Here is a 19,614-nt window from a genome sequence, read left to right on the forward strand (position 1 = left end):
GTGGGCCAAGCTTTCCAGAGTCTGCACCCTCCCTGGATTCACTTCCTTTCCCTTCAGTTGTTGCAAGTGACCAACTGAAGGTCAGAATGAGAAAATAAAAGGGAAAGTGGAGAAAATAACTCACAGATGTTGGAGACAGGAGGAAGTTTCAGTGTGTGTGAAGCTCAATTGTAAGTCACACATAGTCTGCGCTCTGATTGGCTGAGGGACAAAAGTCCTTCCGGTCCTCCCAGTTTCTCATTGGCGAACACCTGAGCAGGAAGGTCAGAGGGTGGGCTCTCCTCTGCAATGCGCAGTTCCCTGATTCCCTTGGACATGCGCAGTTCCGGGCTCGTAGGAGCTGGAGATCACCGAGCGGCTTCTCGCTTTGGCCGGAAGGGTCAGCCGGTTGCCTGGAAACCTTGACTGCAGAGGGAGGGAGCGCGGGAACGACGGGTGGGGGCATGCCCCCGTGAGGGCCCGCCGGGCCTGCGCACTGGTACCCGGAAACGTCAAATACCCGCCCACCCGCACGTGGGCCGAGGCCCGCCCCCTCATTGTCTCCGTGAGGGAGATTGGCCAATAGGAACCTGTGGAAGACCGGACAGGCGCGGATCCTCCAGCCAATCAATGTCTGAGGTTTGCGTCACTGGCTGCACGGAGTTTCCTTCACTGTCAGCCCAGCAAAGCTGCTGCTCCTCCAGCTTCACACAAACTAAAACTTCCTCTAACATCTGTAAGTAAAACACTTCCTTTTCTCCCCATTAAATTGATGTGTCTCATTCTTAGTTGGAAGAGGGTGGGGGTTGGAAAGGAAGAGATCTATGGTCTGCACTGTGTGGAGTTTGCTCATTCTACCCCTGTGTGTGCTGGATTTCCTCCGGGTGCTCCAGTTTCCTCCCGCAGTCCAAAGATGTGCAGGATAGGTGGATTGGCCATGAACAATTGCCCTTTAGGTCCAAAAGGTAGGTTGGTTAAGGGGATAGAGAGGCGGAATGAACCTGGGTTAGCATGCTCTATCGGAGCGTCGGTGCAGGAGGATTCTGTGAATTCAATTTCATTTTGAATTTTCCGAGGAGGTGGACTAGGTGTGTAGTTGAGGAGTTAGTGCAGTTGATATCTTTTGTCACAGTAGGCTACATTAACACTGTAGGGCAGGCACGGTAGCACAAGTGGGTTAGGTTAGACCCTGCAGACTCATGACGCTGAGGTCCCAGGTTCGATCCCGGCTCTTGGGTCACTGTCCGTGTGGAGTTTGCACATTCGCCCCGTGTTGCATGGGCTTCACCCCACAACCCAAAGATGTGTAGGGTAGGTGGATTGGCCACGCTAAATTATCACTTAATTGGAAAAATTAATTGGGTATACTAAATTTATAACAAAAAAACACTGCAATGAAGTTACTGTGAAAGGTCCCCTAGTCACCATATTTTTGGTGCCTGTTTGGGTACAGGAGGGGAGAATTCAGAATGTCCCATTCATCTACAAGCACATCTTTTGGGACTTGTGGGAGGAACACCGAGCACCCGGAAGAAAACCCACGCAGACATGGGGAGAACGTGCAGACTCCACACAGTCAGTGACCCAACGCCCGGAATCGAACCTGGAACTGTGGAGCAACACGTGCTACCCACTGTGCTCCATGCCGCCCACATGTAGCCCATATAGACTTCAGTAAGATTTGTGATGAGGTCTGACATGGGGACTGGTCAAGATGGGATCCAGGGCAAATTGATACCAAATTGGCTTCCTGGCAGCAGGCAGAGGGTGATGGTCAAAGATTGTCTTTGTGACTGGAAGCTTGTGTCCAGTGGTGTTCCGCAAGCGATCGGTGTTGGGTTCCATGTTGTTCGGAGCGTACATCAATGATCTGGATGTGAATGTTGGAGATATGATAAATTCGCAGATGACACAAAAATTGGTGGTGTGGGAAATGGTGAGGAACGCTTCAGATTACAGGATGATATAGACGGGCTGGTTAGATGGCAGAACAATGGCAAATTGAATTTAATCCTGAAAAGTGTAATAGGTCAATTTGTAGTAATCTCTCCTAACTCAGCAACTGGAGCTGTGTATATAGTTAATGTTAAATAAAATAAGTTTTGTTTTCTCTACAACTCGGTGTTATATTCTTCATTATATCTTATTAAATACCCATATCCCCACACTATCCTGCCACTCATCCAATTTCCTAACCGTGTCAATAATTTGCCCTCAACTCCGAGGGCTTCCACCTCAGCTATCAGTTCTTGTGTGGGACTTTATCAAATGCCTTCTGGGGTCCATATAAATGATATCCATAGACATTCCCCTGTCCTCTACCTTAGTCACCTCCTCAAAAAAATCAGTAAATAAGTCAGGCTGGCTGTCCCTGATCAAACAAAGTTTTTCAAAGTGTTCAGTTACCCCATCCCTAATTATACATTCCAGCAGTTTCCCCACCATAGATGTTCATACTAATCTTTATTAGTGTCACAAGTAGACTTACATTAACACTGAGAGAGAATCAGACTGTTCGATTTACCTAACAGCACGGTCTTTTGGGACTTGTGGGAGCACCAGGATAAAAACACACAGACACGGGGAGAACGTGCAGACTCCACACAGACAGTGACACAAGCCGGGAATCGACCTGGAACCCTGGCGCTGTGTAGCAACAGTGCTAACCATTGTGCTACCATGCCGTGTTTGGCTGACTGGATTGTAATTCCCTGTTTTTCCCCTTTTCACCCTTCTTAAAAGTGAATCCCTTTCCCACACACAGAGCAGGTGAATGGCCTCTCCCCAGTGTGAACTCGCTGGTGTACTGCACTTCAAAAAGTGCAATTTCCCAATCCAGAGGGACTACTCCGGAATCTAGGAAACTCTGGATGATTATCGTTAGGGCATCTGCTCCCCTACTTCCTTTAGCAATCTCGATGGAAACCGCCAGGTCCTGGGGATTTGTCACTCTTTAGTTGCATTAATTTCCTAGTTAGTGATGGTATAGTTTGTTAATTGTATTAAGTCCCTGTCGTCTATCGACTATTGATTTTTTTCGGGACTTCTGGCAAGTTATCCTCCTTTTCAATTGTAAATACTGAGGCAAAGTAATTGTTCAACATGTCTGCCATTCCCCCATTATCACTGACAATATCTCCATTTTCAGCTTTTACTGGGCCTACATTGCTCTTCACCACCCACTTTCCCTTTATATAACTAAACATTTCTTCTTATTGATATTGATGTCCCTTGCAAGTTTCCTTTCATAATCCCTTTTAGTCGCTCTTACAAGCTGCTTGTGACCTTTTGCTGATCCTTGTACCTATCCCATTCGTCCAGATCTGTCCTGTGTCTTGTATTTTTTGTGCGCCCCTTTTTAGTTTAAGCTGTCCCTAACCTCTTATTTGTCCGTGGCTGTTTTGTTTGTGAAGTGGAACCTTTTCCTCTCAGGGGTATATACTTGCTCTGTATCTCGTTAAATGTTTCTTTAAATATTCTGCACTGATCTTCAGTTGTTTGTCCCATTATCAGATCTCCCCAGTTTACCGTGGACAGTCCCTGTCACATCCCGTTAAAGTCAGCCTGACCCAAGTCTAAAATTCTACTGTCTGTAACGTGCTTTTCACTTTCAAACACTACACTGAATTCAAGCATGTTGTGATCACTATTTGATAAATGTTTGAGCACAGTTAGGCTACTAATTAATTTGGGTTCATTACTCATAACTAAATCTAATATTACCTGTCCCCTTGTTACATCTGTAACATATTGCTGCAGGAAACTATCCTGGGCACATCCCAGAAATTCACTCCCTTTCTGACAGGTGTGATGAATATCACGTTCACCCGCAGAATTTGGTTTGAAATAAGGCAACAGAAATTAATCCGACCAGTATTTTAATTCAAAATGCAATAAAACCACTTCAGCCGAAGGTCGCCCAGAGTTCACCATTTGAAGAGAGAAACTCATAGTTGACGGATCACTAATACATTCCAAACAAATACAGGATAAGGAAAACCTTGCATTGACACACCATAAATTTTCTAGATCACTCCCCTACACCTATAATTATTCAAACCATGAGGACAGGAAACTCTTCAGATAAATAATACACAAATCCTTGCAACTATATAACTCTTGACACTTAGAATAACACCCTCAAAGATGTGTCTGTTTGATAGTCTATATATCTAAGAAACATGGCAACACTGAAAAGAGACAGATCTCTATACGAGTCCCTCTTTGCCAATATATCTTAAGTCACCTGACATTCACGCCAACGCTAACATCATTATACTATATTGATGATAATACATTAAATTAGCCATTTGGCTAAGGCAATTAACCAGCAATAAGTGATAAAATAACAAACAGTCCTTGAACGATTAGAAGATTTATGTCCAAAAAGGAGAGGGGCATTTTTGGCAGAGAAGGTACCGTCTCACTTCCCTGTGGGAGTGTGGGTCAAAGCTCTGATCTTCAAGCTTGCCTCGTCAAACAAAGACCATCATGGTTTTGTAAGTGTCCTTTCTGTTAAACCTATTAGAAATGTATTAGAAATGATATGAGATACTTAGGATTTTCCATGTGTAGATATCTCATTCTCTTAAGAGAAGTTAGTGTGTTAGCAGATAACAAAGGACTGTTAACAGATTTTTATATTGTGAACAGATAACTAAAGACCTTAATCAATTTATATTTTTAACTCTGCAATTCTGTATGTATCAATTGAGAGTATTTACAATAAAAATGCTTTTATTAAAAATTATACTGTGTAGACTTACTCTCAAAGTTTAAAATGCTAGACACTCATTCAGGAAGTCTTAAATGACTAGGACCCACGACGACAGAGGTAACGATTTAGTTTGAGTGACGCATCTGAACTTTTCCCATTAAAAAGTAACTGAGATCCTGTTGAACTGTCTGAGACCCGGAAAAGCATTCTCCCTTCGTGATATCCATTTCGAGTCTGAGCAGAAGAAACGGAATTCCCTCTTTTGGTGGTTAACCTGGGGCATAGGTTATTAATAAAGTATTATCAGGCCCAGAATAACCTAAATCTTTCACACAGGTGCTTGTCTGCCTCCCCCAATCTGTGTGTCAGTTATAATCCCCCATTAATACTACTCTGCCTTTGCTACACACTTGCTGAATTTCTGCCTTTATACAATCTAGCGCCTCAGAACTGCCACCAGGGGTGTCGATACACAACACCCATTACAGTTTGAGATTGTTTTGTTCCTCAGTTCCACCCATATGGGGCGGGATTCTCCGTCCAGGCAGCCAGCCAATGGGGTTTCCCATTCTGGGCACCCCCATGCCGTCGGGAAGTCCGCGGGCGTGAGTGCGCTGCCTGCGAAGCGGAGAATCCCGCCGACCGAGAATCCAGCCCATGGTCTCCGCTGGATGCTTCCCCTCATTATATCCTCCACAGCAGACGCCATCCCCCTGGCACTACACTCACCTGGAGCATCTCAACAACAAGGATCCCACATCAGACTCCTATTCATTGGCTACAGCTTCAAATTCCTAGGTGTGCACATGACCAACAATCTGTCCTGATCTACCCACGTCGACGCTACGACCAAGAAAGCACAACAGTGCCGACACTTTCTCAGGAAACAATAGAAATTTGGCAAATCCACATTGACTCTGACCATAGGTGCACCATAGAAAGCATCCTGTCTGGCTGCAGCATCACCTGATACTCTTAGCTCAGATACTCCGCCCCTCCGAGTCCCGCCCTTGGAGACTAGGCCGTGAATCCTGAGGTAAGGTTGTTAAACTTACTGCTCCAATACTCCATCCCTCCCTGGAGACTAGGTTTGGGGAATAGATATTGGAGACGAGGTATTGGGGAATCAGAGAGGAAAGAATGTTATACAGAAACTAGAATTATTTGTTCTGAATTTCTATCCAATACTGAGTTGACTTTGTAAACTCCTTCTGCAGGATATTACAAGAGGAGGAATTACAGACAGAAATCTCAAACGTTACGTCTTGATGTGACAGAGCCACTTGATTCATTGGGATCTGAATATCATCGGCCTTTGATTCCAGAATAATTCATGTTTACCCAATCTCGAGGCTTCAAAACATTTAAACATCAGTGTGACTGGAAAAGCACCGAGACACACACACCCGAGTGAGAGTGTTCCAGAGCACTGACTGTGGAAAGAGCTTTAACCAGTTACACAGCCTGAAAAACATCGCACCATTCACGGCGGGTAGGGACAGTACATGTGTTCTGTGTGTGGACGAGGCTTCAACTGATCGTCAAACCTGGAGAGACACGAGGAGACCCAAAACATGGAGAAACCGTGGAAATGTGGGGACTGTGGGAAGGGATTCAGAGTCCCATCTCTGCTGGAAGCTCATCGACGCAGTCACACTGGGGAGAGGCCGTTCACCTGCTCTGTGTGTGGGAAGGGATTCAGTCGGTTATCTGACCTGAGGAAACACCAGCAAACTCACACTGGGGAGAGGCCATTCACCTGCCCTGTGTGTGGGAAGGGATTCAGTCGGTTATCTGACCTGCGGATACATCAGCGAGTTCACACTGGGGAGAGGCCGTTCACCTGCTCCCAGTGTGAGAAGGGATTCAGTCGGTTATATGCCCTGCGGATACATCAGCGAGTTCACACTGGGGAGAAGCCATTCACCTGCTCCCAGTGTAGGAAGGGATTTACTCAAATCTCCAGCCTCATGTCACACCAGCGAATTCACACTGGGGAGAAGCTATTCATCTGCTTACAGTGTGGGAAGAGTTTTAGACAGTTATCCAGCTTGAAGTCACATCAGCGAGGTCACACTGGGGAGAGGCCATTCACCTGCTCTCAGTGTGGGAAAGGATTCGCTCAGTTATCCCACCTGCAGACACACCAGCGAGTTCACACTGGGGAGAAGCCGTTCTCCTGCTCTCAATGTGGGACGCGATTCGCTCATTTATCTAGTCTGAAGACTCACCAGCGAGATCACACTGGGGAGAGGCCGTTCACCTGCTCTGTGTGTGAGAAGGGATTCACTCGGTTATCTAACCTGAAGACACACCAGCGCATTCACACTGGGGAGAAGCCGTTCACCTGCTCCCAGTGCGAGAAGGGATTTAGTGATTCATCCACCCTGCGGACACACCAGCGGGTTCACACTGGGGAGAGGCCGTTCACCTGCTCTCCATGTGGAAAGAGATTCATTCAGTCATCCAACCTGCAGAGACACCAGCGAGTTCACACTGGGTAGAGGCCATTCACCTCCTCTCAATGTGGGAAGGGATTTTGTGATTCATCGTACCTGCTGAGACAGCAACAAGTTCACAATTGATTACAGGGGTTGGATTTTGCTGTTATTGTTGCTACTCTCAATTACACCCAGAACAGCATTGTGTTCATTCTGACAGTTGGTCAGTGGGGATGGTTGGAGAGATTCCTCTGCTGGACTGGCCGGTCTCACGACTTTGCCTCTTGTCGGCTGACGCTCTTTGAGCCTTGTTGCGAATACCTGGTTTCAAATTTCACAAGGATCATAGAGTGAAGGGGTGTTTCGAAGTGAGAAGGTATTCAGTTTTCATTTCTGTTTGGATACCCTAAAATCATGCCACATTGCCATGAAGATGGGCCGTAATTTATCTGGGTGTTTCTTGCAGAACCCAACAGGGTATGAGGGGCAACTTGTCCAAGGTGGAATGGGAGACAGGGAATAGCTAATATTTAAGGAATTATTACATATTTACCAGGCGCTCTCTCTATTGATTTTTTTGTGGTATACAGAAGAAGGATCAGTGTGTACATACATACACGGTTGCTCTTTCTGTCGCATTATTCACAGTGGCGGTTATGTTTTCCTGTTTTCCGTTCCCCACTGTTTATTTTTGTTCCGGCTGTCGTCGTCCATCCCCGCCTCCCCGTTTCTCATTCTTCTTTTGTTGGGCGTGGTTGGGCTCCATGTCTCCCTGCCCCCCTCTCATTTCCCTGTCCCACCCCCTCTTCAGTACTGTGTCATGGCTACCCTCTCCTAATCTTTGTCTTCTCAGCTGTTGGCTACAAACAGGTCTTGGAACATCCGAGTGAACAGCTCCCACGTTTTGTGGAAGCCCTCTTCCGACCCTCGGATGGCAAACTTAATTTTTTTCCATTTGGAGAAATTCCGAGAGGTTGGACAGCCAGTCTGCAGCTCTGGGTGGTGCTGCTGACTGCCAGCCAAGTAGGATTCTCCAGCGAGCGATTAGAGAGGCAAAGGCCAGGTCGTCGGCCCTCCTCCCCTTGAATAGATCTGGCTGGTCTGATACCCCCGAAGACTGCCACTTTCGGGCATGGCTCCACCTTCATCCCCACCACTTTGGACATGGCCTCGAAGAGGGCTGTCCAGTACTCCACAAGACCAGAACATGTGGGCGTGGTTGGCCGGGCCTCTTTGGCACCGTTCACATCTATCCTCCACCTCCGGGAAGAAGCTGCTCATTTGGGTTCTGGTTAAGTGGGCTCTGTGTAAAACCTTTAGCTGCACTTGGCTTAGTCTTGCGCATGTGGAGGTGGGGTTGACCCTGTGCAGTGCTTCGCTCCAGAGTCCCCACTGTATTTCAAATGCTACGTCGTCCTCCCACTTCTCCCTTTTCTCATCCAGTTGGGTGTTGGCCTCCCTTAGCAGTTGTCCAGTTGTCCTCCAATTCACAATGTCTGCCCCCTCCCCTTGCCAGGCCCTTCCCCCTTGCACGAGATGCACCCCAGATGCTTCTCTGCACGCTTCCCGGTGCTAGCTGCCTCTTTAGTGTGGTGGCCCCCCCTCCCGTGGTGAGTTATGCATCCTCCCGTCACCCAATCCCTGGGCTCCCTGTCCACCATTCCCCACAGCTTCTACGCTCTGCTGCCCCCGTTCATACCTCCCTCACTTTCTCCTTGGTCCCCAGAACGAGGCAGTTCGCTCCCGCACAACGTGATCGATGTGGTGATGGTTCACAGTTGGCTGTACAGAATGTAAAAAATAAACACTAAGCATTAAGAGCCTTTTCCTTTGGGCTGTCCCTGCTGTCGCTTATCCAGTCCGTCCTCCACGACAAAGTTGTCCGTGTCTGCAGGGACCGTGAAGAAGTGCTCCCTGCCTTGATACGTGACCCAGAGCTTGGCTGGGTGCAGCATCCCAAACCTCACGTCATTTTTGTACAGCATGGCCTTCACTATGTTAAATTCAGCCTGAGGCTTGGCCAGGTCAGCGCCAATGTCCTGATCAATCCGAATCCAGTGACCTTCCCAGCTGCAGTTTGTGGACTCCTGTCCCAGCGCAGGATTCTTTCCTGGTACCGGTGCATCTTGCTGATTATCGCCCTCAGCTGTTCCCTGAGGACTACACTTATCTTGATCCAACCTCTGGCTGTTCACCGTCTCCCTTCAGAATGCTTTCTGCCCGTTCAGGGACATCCTGGACCCTGGCACCAGGGAGGCAACATCCCATCCTGGAGTCTCTTTCACGTCCAAAGAAGTACCTATTTACCCCTATAACTATTGCTCTAATGCTCTTTGTCCCATCCTGCTTAACAACAGAGCCAGCCGTGGTGCCACTGCTCTGGCTGCTGCTCTTGTTATCCCCTGATAGGCCATTCCCCCCCAACAGTATCCAAAGCTGTATACTTGTTCGAGAGGGAGATGACCACAGGGGTTTCCTGCACTGACTGCCTGCCCCTTCTAGCGGTCACCTATCTATCTGTCTGCACCTTGGGTGTCACCACATCACTAAAAATCCTGTCTATGATGCTTTCCACCACCTTCATGCTCCTAAGTGCATTCAACTGCTGTTCCAACCTATCCATGTGAGGGGTTACAATTGGGTGCACTCCCTGCAGGTGTAGTCGTCCGAGACGCTGCAAACGTCACTGATCTTCCACATCTCACAAGTACAGCACTTAACCCCACAGACCGACATTTCCATCACCAATTAAATCATTTAAGAAAAACTGGTGGAATGGTGGTCACGCCTTCTCCATGGGGAGCTATTTTTGGAGTCTCTGAGGATCCGGGTGTTTTGGTGGGGAAGGAGGCCGATGTTGTTGCTTTCATCTCCCTGTTAGCCCGGAGGAGAATTTTGCTAAACTGGCCGTCCTCAGATCCACCAAGTATCGGGTCATGGATGTGAGACCTTGCTGAGTTTCTTCATTTGGAGGGAATTAAGTTCACCATTAGAGGGAGAGATGAGGGGTTCTTCCTGAGGTGGAAGCTGTTCATCGACTTTTTCAAGAAGTATTAGAATGTCAGCCGGGGGGGGGGGAATGAAAAATGAAATGAAATGAAAATCGCTTATTGTCACAAATAGGCTTCAAATGAAGTTACTGTGAAAAGTCCCTCGTCGTCACATTCCGGCACCTGTTCGGGGAGGCTGGTACGGGAATCGAACCGTGCTGCTGGCCTGCCTTGGTCTGCTTTAAAAGCCAGCGATTTAGCTCTGTGCTAAACCAGCGCCATACCTACCTAAACTAGGGGAGGGTATAACTATTGGTTGTTAAGGGGCAGGGGATTACTCTATTTTATTTTTATAAAATTCTTTGTGAGTGTGGCTGATGTATATATGGGGGTTCCTGCTGTGTTATATTGCTGTAGTGTAAAATGCATTGTTAATATGTTGTGCAGTGTTCAATGTTGTTTTGTGTTTTGGGCTGTTCCTGTTTTTTATTGTTTGTATTTTCTGGATATACCTTCAATAAATTATCTTTAAAAGGAAACACAGTCTGGTTGTTCAATTCGACCACTTATCGTGCAGTTCTCATATGTAATGCACCCGCAGTAATCTTCTGCTCTAATAGTCTTCTCTGGACACAACCAGTTTGTTCCCCCTCCTTTGCATTTCCTGAGGTTGACGGAGTATATTCTATCTCTCTTTTGGATTGCATTTTCAGGGGCATCCTTTAGTTTAACACCCCGTTCCCACAGCATCCCAAATAGTTCACCTGGAGAAGCTGATGTCATTCTCCCCTGCCCGGGGAATATGCAACAACATTCCCACTGGGAGTTTGAGGTTATCATTCTGAAAGGGAACACGACTGGCCAATGTCAGTTCCCCGAGGAGTTCAGCAGCTTGGTGGGCCGTTTTTATCCATGTTTTCAATTGAGCATTGCTCACCCAATCAGATACTTAGTGTGCATCAAGCTGGAGTCAGTTAGCCTGGAGGTTCTGCAACATGTGTGTTACATACATGTTACACGCCTGCACCCTGTGTATTTTCTGTGAAATCTCACCTTGTCTATCAATTAACTTGTTAATCATTGTTTGATATGGCTGCAACTGTTTAAGTTCCTTCCACACGAGCTGATTGACTCACTAGCTGAGGTCTGTAGCCATTCCAGCATCCTAGTTTATGTCCTTTACTGCAGCTCTCATTTGCCCTTTCATAACCTCAATCTCTTCTCTTATTTCTGCAATATCAAGGGAGTTAACAGTGGAAACTCCTGCCCATATCCTCAAACCACTAGTTCCACAAAGCCCGTCTGTTGTAACTTACGCATTTTCAGTCCACTCCCCCCAGAATTTCCTGCTCCAGGCTCACCAATAACTCCTGGCCATAGTTGTGCCGACTGATGAGATTAATCATAACTTTTACATATTCATATCCCAGGACTATTGTCACTGATTCGTCAGCGGGGGTCAGGACTAACCCGTGTCCCATAGTGCGGCTAGTGATTTGCTCATCACATTCGGGCCTGGGGGTGCCCCTGGACCCGTGGTTGTATCCAAGCCGGGGTTTGCCGGTGTCACAGTGCTGGTGGTAAGTTTTGACCTGGTTCCAACCCTTATCTGGTGGGGTCCTTGCTTCCTACAATATCCCACTCAATCTTTGGGCTTCTGTGCTGACTGGCTTCCTGAATCTCTTCCCTGGTACTAAGCAGTCAATCTCTCACATGTATCACCTCTTGATTCTCAGTACATTTCGGTGCCTGGCAGTGTTCTATACAATACATTTCTATACAGTCCCCTCTAACATTATATTTCACAATAGAGCGATTGGGGTTGTTGAGGGCACTGTGTTTTCTGCTCCATCATTTTAAAATACGCTGTCATCTTGCCTGGGGGTAAGGGTCCTGTGTCCCAGCTTTCCCTATTAGCTGTAATTCCCTTGATCCTGGGTTCCCGACTGATATAGGGCCGAGGTATTTCAGAACTGCAGGTAATTGGTATAAGCTGCCCCTCAGGATGTATAAAGTCCCATTGGTACATACATCCTGGGTCTCGTCATAATAAAAACCTATACCGCTCATTCCCATTATGTCTCTTATTGCATTTACAGTGGCCCGACACACCCACGTGACATTAGTATACATGTGATCATTGGTTTTCGTGTCAGTGATGTCCGGCTCCTTCTGTGTCTATTGCGAGATCAATGTCAATGGTTGAAACCAGAGATGGGATGGGGTCCCAAAGCGCGCTGGCAATAGAATTCTGGAGGTAGAAATAGTCGCCTTCCGGATCTCAGTTAGTATTATATCATTTGTATCATTTCCAATCCCTCCTCTTCTTTGTCCTTTTGGTTCCGTTGTCCCATAACCTGGGCTACACTCGTGACCCACTTACAAATCCAGATGATTCCTTTCACAAATGCGGCTGCTGCAAATGCCACGGCTCCCCCCAGTTCCATGGGTTTGCTGACCCATTGGAGGGGTCTCTCAATGTTTGTGATTATGGGACTACTCATTGGGGTATGATTTTAACTGTGTCCAGTGGGTTTTTCGTCTATTAGGACACGTTTGCCCAGTGACTATTACTTCATAGGGTCCCTCCCATCAAACCCCTCGTCCCTTTTTACCTGTCATGTGTTTGACCATTACCCTGTCCCCTGGCATGGGTAGTTTGGGGGTATCCTCTCCAGTCAGTTTGGTCCAGTCTCTATGCTGTTGCTGTGTGAGTATCTGACCTTTCAGGACAAGCAGGCAGTCTACCAGATCTTTCATACATTGGAGTACAGTTCCTGTGTTTATCTCGAGTTCCACCCCTCTGGTTATCACCTCCTCCGGGAGGCGCATTGCTCTTCCTGTCATTAACTCAAAAGGGGTTAATCCTGTTCCCCGGGCGGGGGTGGCTCTTTGACACAACAATATTGCGGGCAAGGCCCGTACCCAATTGTTCCCTTCCTTCAGCATGGCTTTGGCTGGGCTGTTTTTTAAGGTTCTGTTCATCCGCTCTACCATTCCCGAATTCTGAGGATAGTCTAGGATGTGGAATCTCTGCTGCATTTCCAAAACTTTACTGATGGGTCCCTTGGTCAGAATCCAGTTGGAGGGGCACCCCCCACCTTGGTATTATTTCATTAGCCAATATCAAAGCCATGGTGCCAGCGGTGACGTCCTTACACAGGAATGCTTCCACCCACCGGATGAATTGATGTATAACCAGCAGACTGTTTTACCCTGTACTCGAGGCAAGGATCCAGGAAAATCTAGTTGCAGGTTTTCCAAGAGTCGCTTGGGACGGGCTGACTGTCCATTTTGATCGTGCAGGGTGGCCTGGTTCCACCAGGGCGCACTGTCTGCATCATTGGCAGGAATTGGCCACATCCCTGACCATGAAGTATGGGGCTCACCCCCACATACTTCCTTGCTCCATCCAGATAAGGGAAGTGAGTTATATTCATAGACTCGATCTCACTGTATTTTCCACCAGAACCATTGACCTGTACGTCTTCTATTTGTTTATTCCAGTCATCGGATGTGGGGCATCACTGGCTGGGCCACATTTGTTGTCCATCCCTAATTGCCCTTGAACTGAATGGCTGCAGCTAAGAGTCAACCACATTGCTGAGGGTCTGAAGTCTCAAGTAGGCCAGACCAGGTCAGCATGGCAGATTTCCTTCTGTAAAGGACATCAGTGAACCAGATGGGTTTTGACTACAATCAGCAATGCTTTCATGGTCATCAACTTAAATTCCAGATTTTTTGTGACTTCAAATTTCACCATCTGCTGAACCTGGATCCCCACTGCATTACCCTGGGTCTCTGGATTACTGGTCTGGCTTTTGATTTCCTCGATGTGTCTTGTGAGCGATGAAGTCATTATAGCCGATAAGCCTGAGCTGTTATCGAGTTATATTTTGTTTTCCGTAAGTCCTGTACTTTCCCACTAACGTGCAGACCAAAACAGCTGCCTTGGTACTGTGTATAACGTGTGTTTATTGTAACTGCTCCTTCAGATATTTTGGTTCACTGAAGCATTCCCCTGCATGCTTGTAATAGAGACTCTCAAACTTTTCTAAAATAAATTTAGAGTACCCATTCATTTTTCCAATTAAGGGGCAATTTAATGTGGCGAATCCACCTGGCCTGCACAGTCATGGGTTGTGGGGGAGAAACCCACGCAGACACGGGAGAATGCAAACTCCACAGACGTGACCCAGAGCCAGAATCGAACCTGGACCTCGACACCGTGAGGCAGCAGTGCTAATCACTGCTGCCACCGTGCTGCCCAAGATTCCCAAACTTTAACCAACTCTGGACTCCCGAGTGGCATTTGTCCCACAACAACCTGGCTTCAGGAACAGATCCACTGACGTGGCTCTGGATTAAAGGAAAGTCCCCGTGGACAGCAGATACCGGGGTGAGTATTGTTTGTTTTATACCACCCGTGTGTTTAGTTCAGTCTGACTGACCACTGGGGCCTCCTCAGAACCTCAGGGATCTGTTTCTGGTTTGTTTTTTTGGCATCCATTCAAAGTAATTTCAATGACTGGAACATTCCAGACAGAGAATTGTCGGTTTTACACCAAGGATGTGTTTGGGGGCAATGTTGAAGTCCCCGTGACCGAGAGGGTTTTGTTGCTGCTGACAAATTAAGGCACAAAGCTAAATGGGAAGCTAACCAGAAAGAGTTGGGCAGTTGCAGAGAGTTTGGCATGACTTCAGAGATCCCAAATAAGGGGTCATTTAGCATTATTGCCTCGATGGATCTGCACAGTAAAGCTCCAAATTGTGTGATCAATGTAGGAATTTCAGATATATTGTGTTATATATATTTGGTGCACTAGGGGTTAAAAGCCTGGGTTACTGTGTGACTGCTGTAGTCATGTTTATAAAAATCCTGGTTTGTTAAGCAGCTCGGCATTTTTAAGACAGAGGTGCAATTAAGGCATCGTAAAATCTTGGGTAATGTACTTTTTTATATAAAGAAGGTTCTCTAGTGAATAAATAATTGGATAAATTGTGTTTAAACTTGAATAATCAGATCTTGAAATCCAAGTGGCATAAGGGTGATGTAACTAATGGAAGGTGTGAGGGTATTAGGTATCTAGCAGGCCAGCAGTGTTTTAGTTTTTTGGCTGGAAAGTGAGCTGAGAAACATTTTCTGAAGAATTCAGCCAGCAATTGTGCATTATTCTGACAGGACTCCGGTTTCTTCAAAAGATCTCTATCCAATATTAAGCAAGTATGCTTGGGTCTGCTAACTGTATTTAAAGGTGGATTTTGACCAGAGATGGGTTTGTTTGAGTGCAGATAAAGATAGCAGTTAAGGGTTATTCTTTCATTGTTTTGTTAAGCATTGTTTAATGGGTAATTGTCAGCTATTGTCTTTGTGATGCAAAAATTAGTAATAGTGTGTTAGTAATAAAGTTTGTATTAATATACCATATCGCTACATGTGTGTGAAATCACTCCTGGAGCGAAGTATCCTTTCCTTGCAGTCTTACAAATTGAATAAAATATTGGGGTTTCCCACAGTAGGAAAGGTCATTTTAATTTTTCGCGTCAATTTGAAATGAAATAATGAAAATTGCTTATTGTCACAAGTAGGCTTCAAATGAAGTTACTGTGAAAAGCCCCTAGTCGCCACATTCTGTTCGGGGAGGCTGTTACGGGAATTGAACCCGCGCTGCTGGCATGCCTTCAAAGCCAGCGATTTAGCCCTGTGCTAAGCAGCCTCTTTAGTGACTTTCTTGTGAATCTAAGTCAATAGATTTTAAAAAGCTGCATTTTTGCCAGGGTTCACCTCTGGGGGCAGTGTTTCTGTAACCTCCTCAGAAGGTGGCAGAAGTAGAAGGAAAATTTTGGAAGTTAAATAAGTTTGTCGATGTTTTGAACAATGTTTCAGAGTGTATGGTACTTCTGGGATCAGTTTTGTTCAAGTCGGGTTGTCTCCACCTGAAGGCAGAAGCTGCCGTGCTTTATTGGTACCATGGCAGGAAACTCAGGTGTTAGATTTGGAGGTAGGTGAGCACTTTAGTGATAGTTACCACAATTCGGTTACATTTACTATAGCGATGGAAAGGGATAGGTATATAACGGCAGGGCAAGAGTTATAGCTGGGGGAAAGAAAATTATAATGGGATTAGGCAAGACTGAGGTTTCATCGGATGGGGAAGGAAACTGCAGGGGATGTATCTTCTGTTCTCGACATCTTTGTCCATACCTCCACCTATTGCTGGCCCCTATCCAGCCCCACCGCTCCATTCCATCCCTCCCCCACTACAGTACAAATCTGACCCCATTTCCAGTTCTCTCTAATTGTCACAAAGAGTCATCCAGACTCAAAACATTAGTTACCTTTTCATAGATTATCACAGAATTTACAGTGCAGGAGGCCATTCAGCCGATCGAGTCTGCACTGGCTCTTGGAAAGAGTACCCTACCCAAGGTCAACACCTCCACTCTGTCCCCATAACCCAGTAACCCCACCCAACACTAAGGGCCATTTTGGACACTAAGGGCAATTTAGCATTACAAATCCACCTAACCTGCATATCTTTGGACTGTGGGAGGAAACTGGAGCACCCGGAGGAAACCCATGCACACACGGAGAGAACGTGCAGACTCCGCACAGACAGTGACCCAAGCCGGAATCGCACCTGGGACCCTGGAGCTATGAAGCAATTGTGCTATCCACAATGCTACCGTGCTGCCCACAGACTTTTCTCTCCACAGATGCTGTCAGACCTTCTGAGATTGTCCAGTATTTTCTGTTTTTGTTTAAGATTCCAGCATCCAGAGTAATTTGTTTTCATGATAATATCTAATCTGTACCATGTAAAATCACTAGACATATCTCCGTCTGTCACTTATTTACTGTCCCTTTAAATTTTAGCCAACCTAATAATAATAATCTTTATTGTCACAAGTAGGCTTACATTAACACCGCAATGAAATTATTGTGAAAAGCCCCGAGTCGCCACATTCCGGCGCCTGTTATAGAATTTACAGTGCAGGAGGCCATTCAGCCCATCGAGTCTGCACCGGCTCTTGGAAAGAGCACCGAAGGCCACACCTCCACCCTATCCCCATAACCCAGTAACCCCACCCAACACTAAAGGCAATTTTGGACACTAAGAGCAATTTAGCATTGCCAATCCACCTAACCTGCACATCTTTGGACTGTGGGAGGCACCCGGGGAAACCCATGCACACACGGGGAGAATGTGCAGACCGGTCCGCACAGACAGTGACCCAAACCGGGAATCGAACCTGGGAACCCGGAGCTGTGAAGCAATTGTGCCAACCACTATGCTACCGTGCTGTTCAGGTGCACAGAGGGAAAATTCAGAAAATTACCAGACAGTACATCTTTCGGGACTTGTGGGAGGAAACCGGAGCACCTGGAGAAAACCCACGTGGACACAGGGAGAACTCTGGGGAAACCAACCCTTTTAATTGTGAACATTAGGAAAAAGACCACCCTTTTAGCCAGACAAATAAATGTGTCAAACTGAGGGAGCAAAGGATGTCAATGTCTTTAAGAGAGAGAGACCTGGGCCAAGCTTTGCAGAGTCTGCACCCTCCCTGGATTCACTTCCTTTCCCTTCAGTTGCTGCAAGTGACCAATTGAAGGTCAGAATGAGAAAAGAAATGGAAAGGGGGTGAAAATAAAGTGTTTTACTCACAGATGTTGAAGACAGGAAGAAATTTCAGTCTGTGTCATGGTCAATGTTCATTAACACAACGTCTGCTTTCTGATTGGCTGGAGGACCACAGTCCTTCCGGTCGTCCCACTTTCCCATTGGTCAACACCTCAGCAGGAAGGTCAGGGGTTGGGCTTTCCTCCACACATGCGCAGCTTCCTCTCACCCTTGGACATGCGCAGTACCTCATCACCCGCCCGTGCGGCGGATAGAGCGGTTTCCCCAGCGCGGGGGATTGTGGGAGCTGCGGCCGACACTGTCCAAACTCCAAGGACTGGGATGAAAAGTGGAGGAGGGGCAGTGACCTCACCCTGACACAAAGCACATGTTGGTAATCACGGGAATTGATTGTGACGTTCGCCCTTAGCACCTGGGGAGAGCAATAGGTGAGAATGAAACTGAACCCGAGATAGCATCTTCACGGGAGGAGACTTGGGGAAAAGCAGGAGGACAGAAGGATAAATTAGTGTTAAAATCAATAGTGAGGAGAGTATGTATGAGGTTCAGACATTTATAGTTTGAGAGGAAGAATTCTTTTCTGTGACAATTAGGATTGTCAGTTTTGAATTTCTATTCTGTAATCACAATGATGACTTTTTAAAAACAATTTAAAACAATAAAAAGTTACATTCTATTCTATTAGCTTTCATAATTTTATAATAACATCTGTTATCCTCACCTGGTCTGGCCCACATGTGACTTCAGACCCATAACAATGTGGATGATTCTTAACTGCCCCTTCAAGAGCAATTAGGGATTGGCAATAAATGCTGGCACAACCTGCAATGCCCACAACCCATGAACATATTTAAAAAATGATATTTAGTTCAAATCAATCAGTATCGGGTCTGGTTTAGCACAGTGGGCTAAACAACTGGATTGTAATGCAGAACAGTGCCAGCAGCGCGGGTTCAATTCCCGTACCAGCCTCCCTCAACAGGCACTGGAATGTGGTGACTAGGGGCTTTTCACAGTAACTTCATTGAAGCCTACTTGTGAGAATAAGTGATTATCATTATTATATTATTGTCTGTTTGCATCATTGTTATGTGTAACAAGGTCAAGGAAGCCATGTTAAACTCCAGCATGTGACGACCATTATTTTTTAAATGAATAGTGTTTCAACCAAAATATTTCCATAAACGATTGAACTCATGGAAATTGTTTAAACTAACATTGTTCCAGAATTTTGTAAACCTACAGGACATAATATGTTGTTAAAGTCTGGCTCAAGTCTAAGTCCCATTGTTCAATCCAATCAAGGTTGATAAGAAAGAAAGGAATAGCCTTCTACAAAACAAGCTCTTTGCACCAATGTATCTTGTGTTAATCAACAATATTGATCAGCTACCAGTCAGTAACAAATGACTGAATAAGTAATGAGCTAATTGAGTTATGAATCATTATTCATTATGAATCAATAATGAATTAGTAGTTATAGTGAAAGACTGAGTTTATTTGCTGTAAAAATGTAAAAGCTTAATTGCTGTGTGCATAAAGAATGCAATGAAGATAAATGTACTGGCAAGAGAGACCTTCAAGCTCTGATTAGCCGCAACATTTGAAATTGTATGAATAAGGGATTCCCCTTGGTATCTGTGGCCATTAGCACCCGGTTTCCCTAGGTTTCTGTGGCTCTGACTCATCTTTAATTTTCACTCCACAGTATAAATATTTCCCACTTTGTCTGTTAGCTTTGACAAAGAATCATCAGACTCAAAACGTTAGCTCTTTTCTCTCCCTACAGATGCTGCCAGACTTGCTGAGATTTTCCAGCATTTTCCTTTTCATTTCAGATT

At 46.0% G+C, this 19,614-nt stretch overlaps 3 protein-coding genes across 3 annotated transcripts in view; 1 reads left to right on the forward strand and 2 right to left on the reverse strand.

Moving 5' to 3' along the window:
* The window catches only part of LOC119951774 (zinc finger protein 229-like), a 711,453-nt gene that overhangs the window by 650,305 nt on the left and 41,534 nt on the right, over positions 1 to 19,614 (reverse strand). The gene's annotated exons all lie outside the window — the stretch shown is intronic.
* The window catches only part of LOC119951768 (zinc finger protein 721-like), a 290,874-nt gene that overhangs the window by 18,072 nt on the left and 253,188 nt on the right, over positions 1 to 19,614 (reverse strand). The window lies entirely within an intron of this gene.
* On the forward strand, positions 235 to 8,295 carry LOC119951812 (oocyte zinc finger protein XlCOF6-like). The gene is made up of 2 exons (XM_038775175.1): positions 235 to 715; positions 5,914 to 8,295. Exon 2 carries the CDS (start codon positions 6,271 to 6,273, stop codon positions 7,198 to 7,200), a length of 930 nt encoding a protein of 309 aa, XP_038631103.1. The 5' UTR covers positions 235 to 715; positions 5,914 to 6,270; the 3' UTR covers positions 7,201 to 8,295.

Source organism: Scyliorhinus canicula, chromosome 17 (assembly GCF_902713615.1).
Source record: "Scyliorhinus canicula chromosome 17, sScyCan1.1, whole genome shotgun sequence".
Lineage (NCBI taxonomy): Eukaryota > Metazoa > Chordata > Chondrichthyes > Carcharhiniformes > Scyliorhinidae > Scyliorhinus > Scyliorhinus canicula.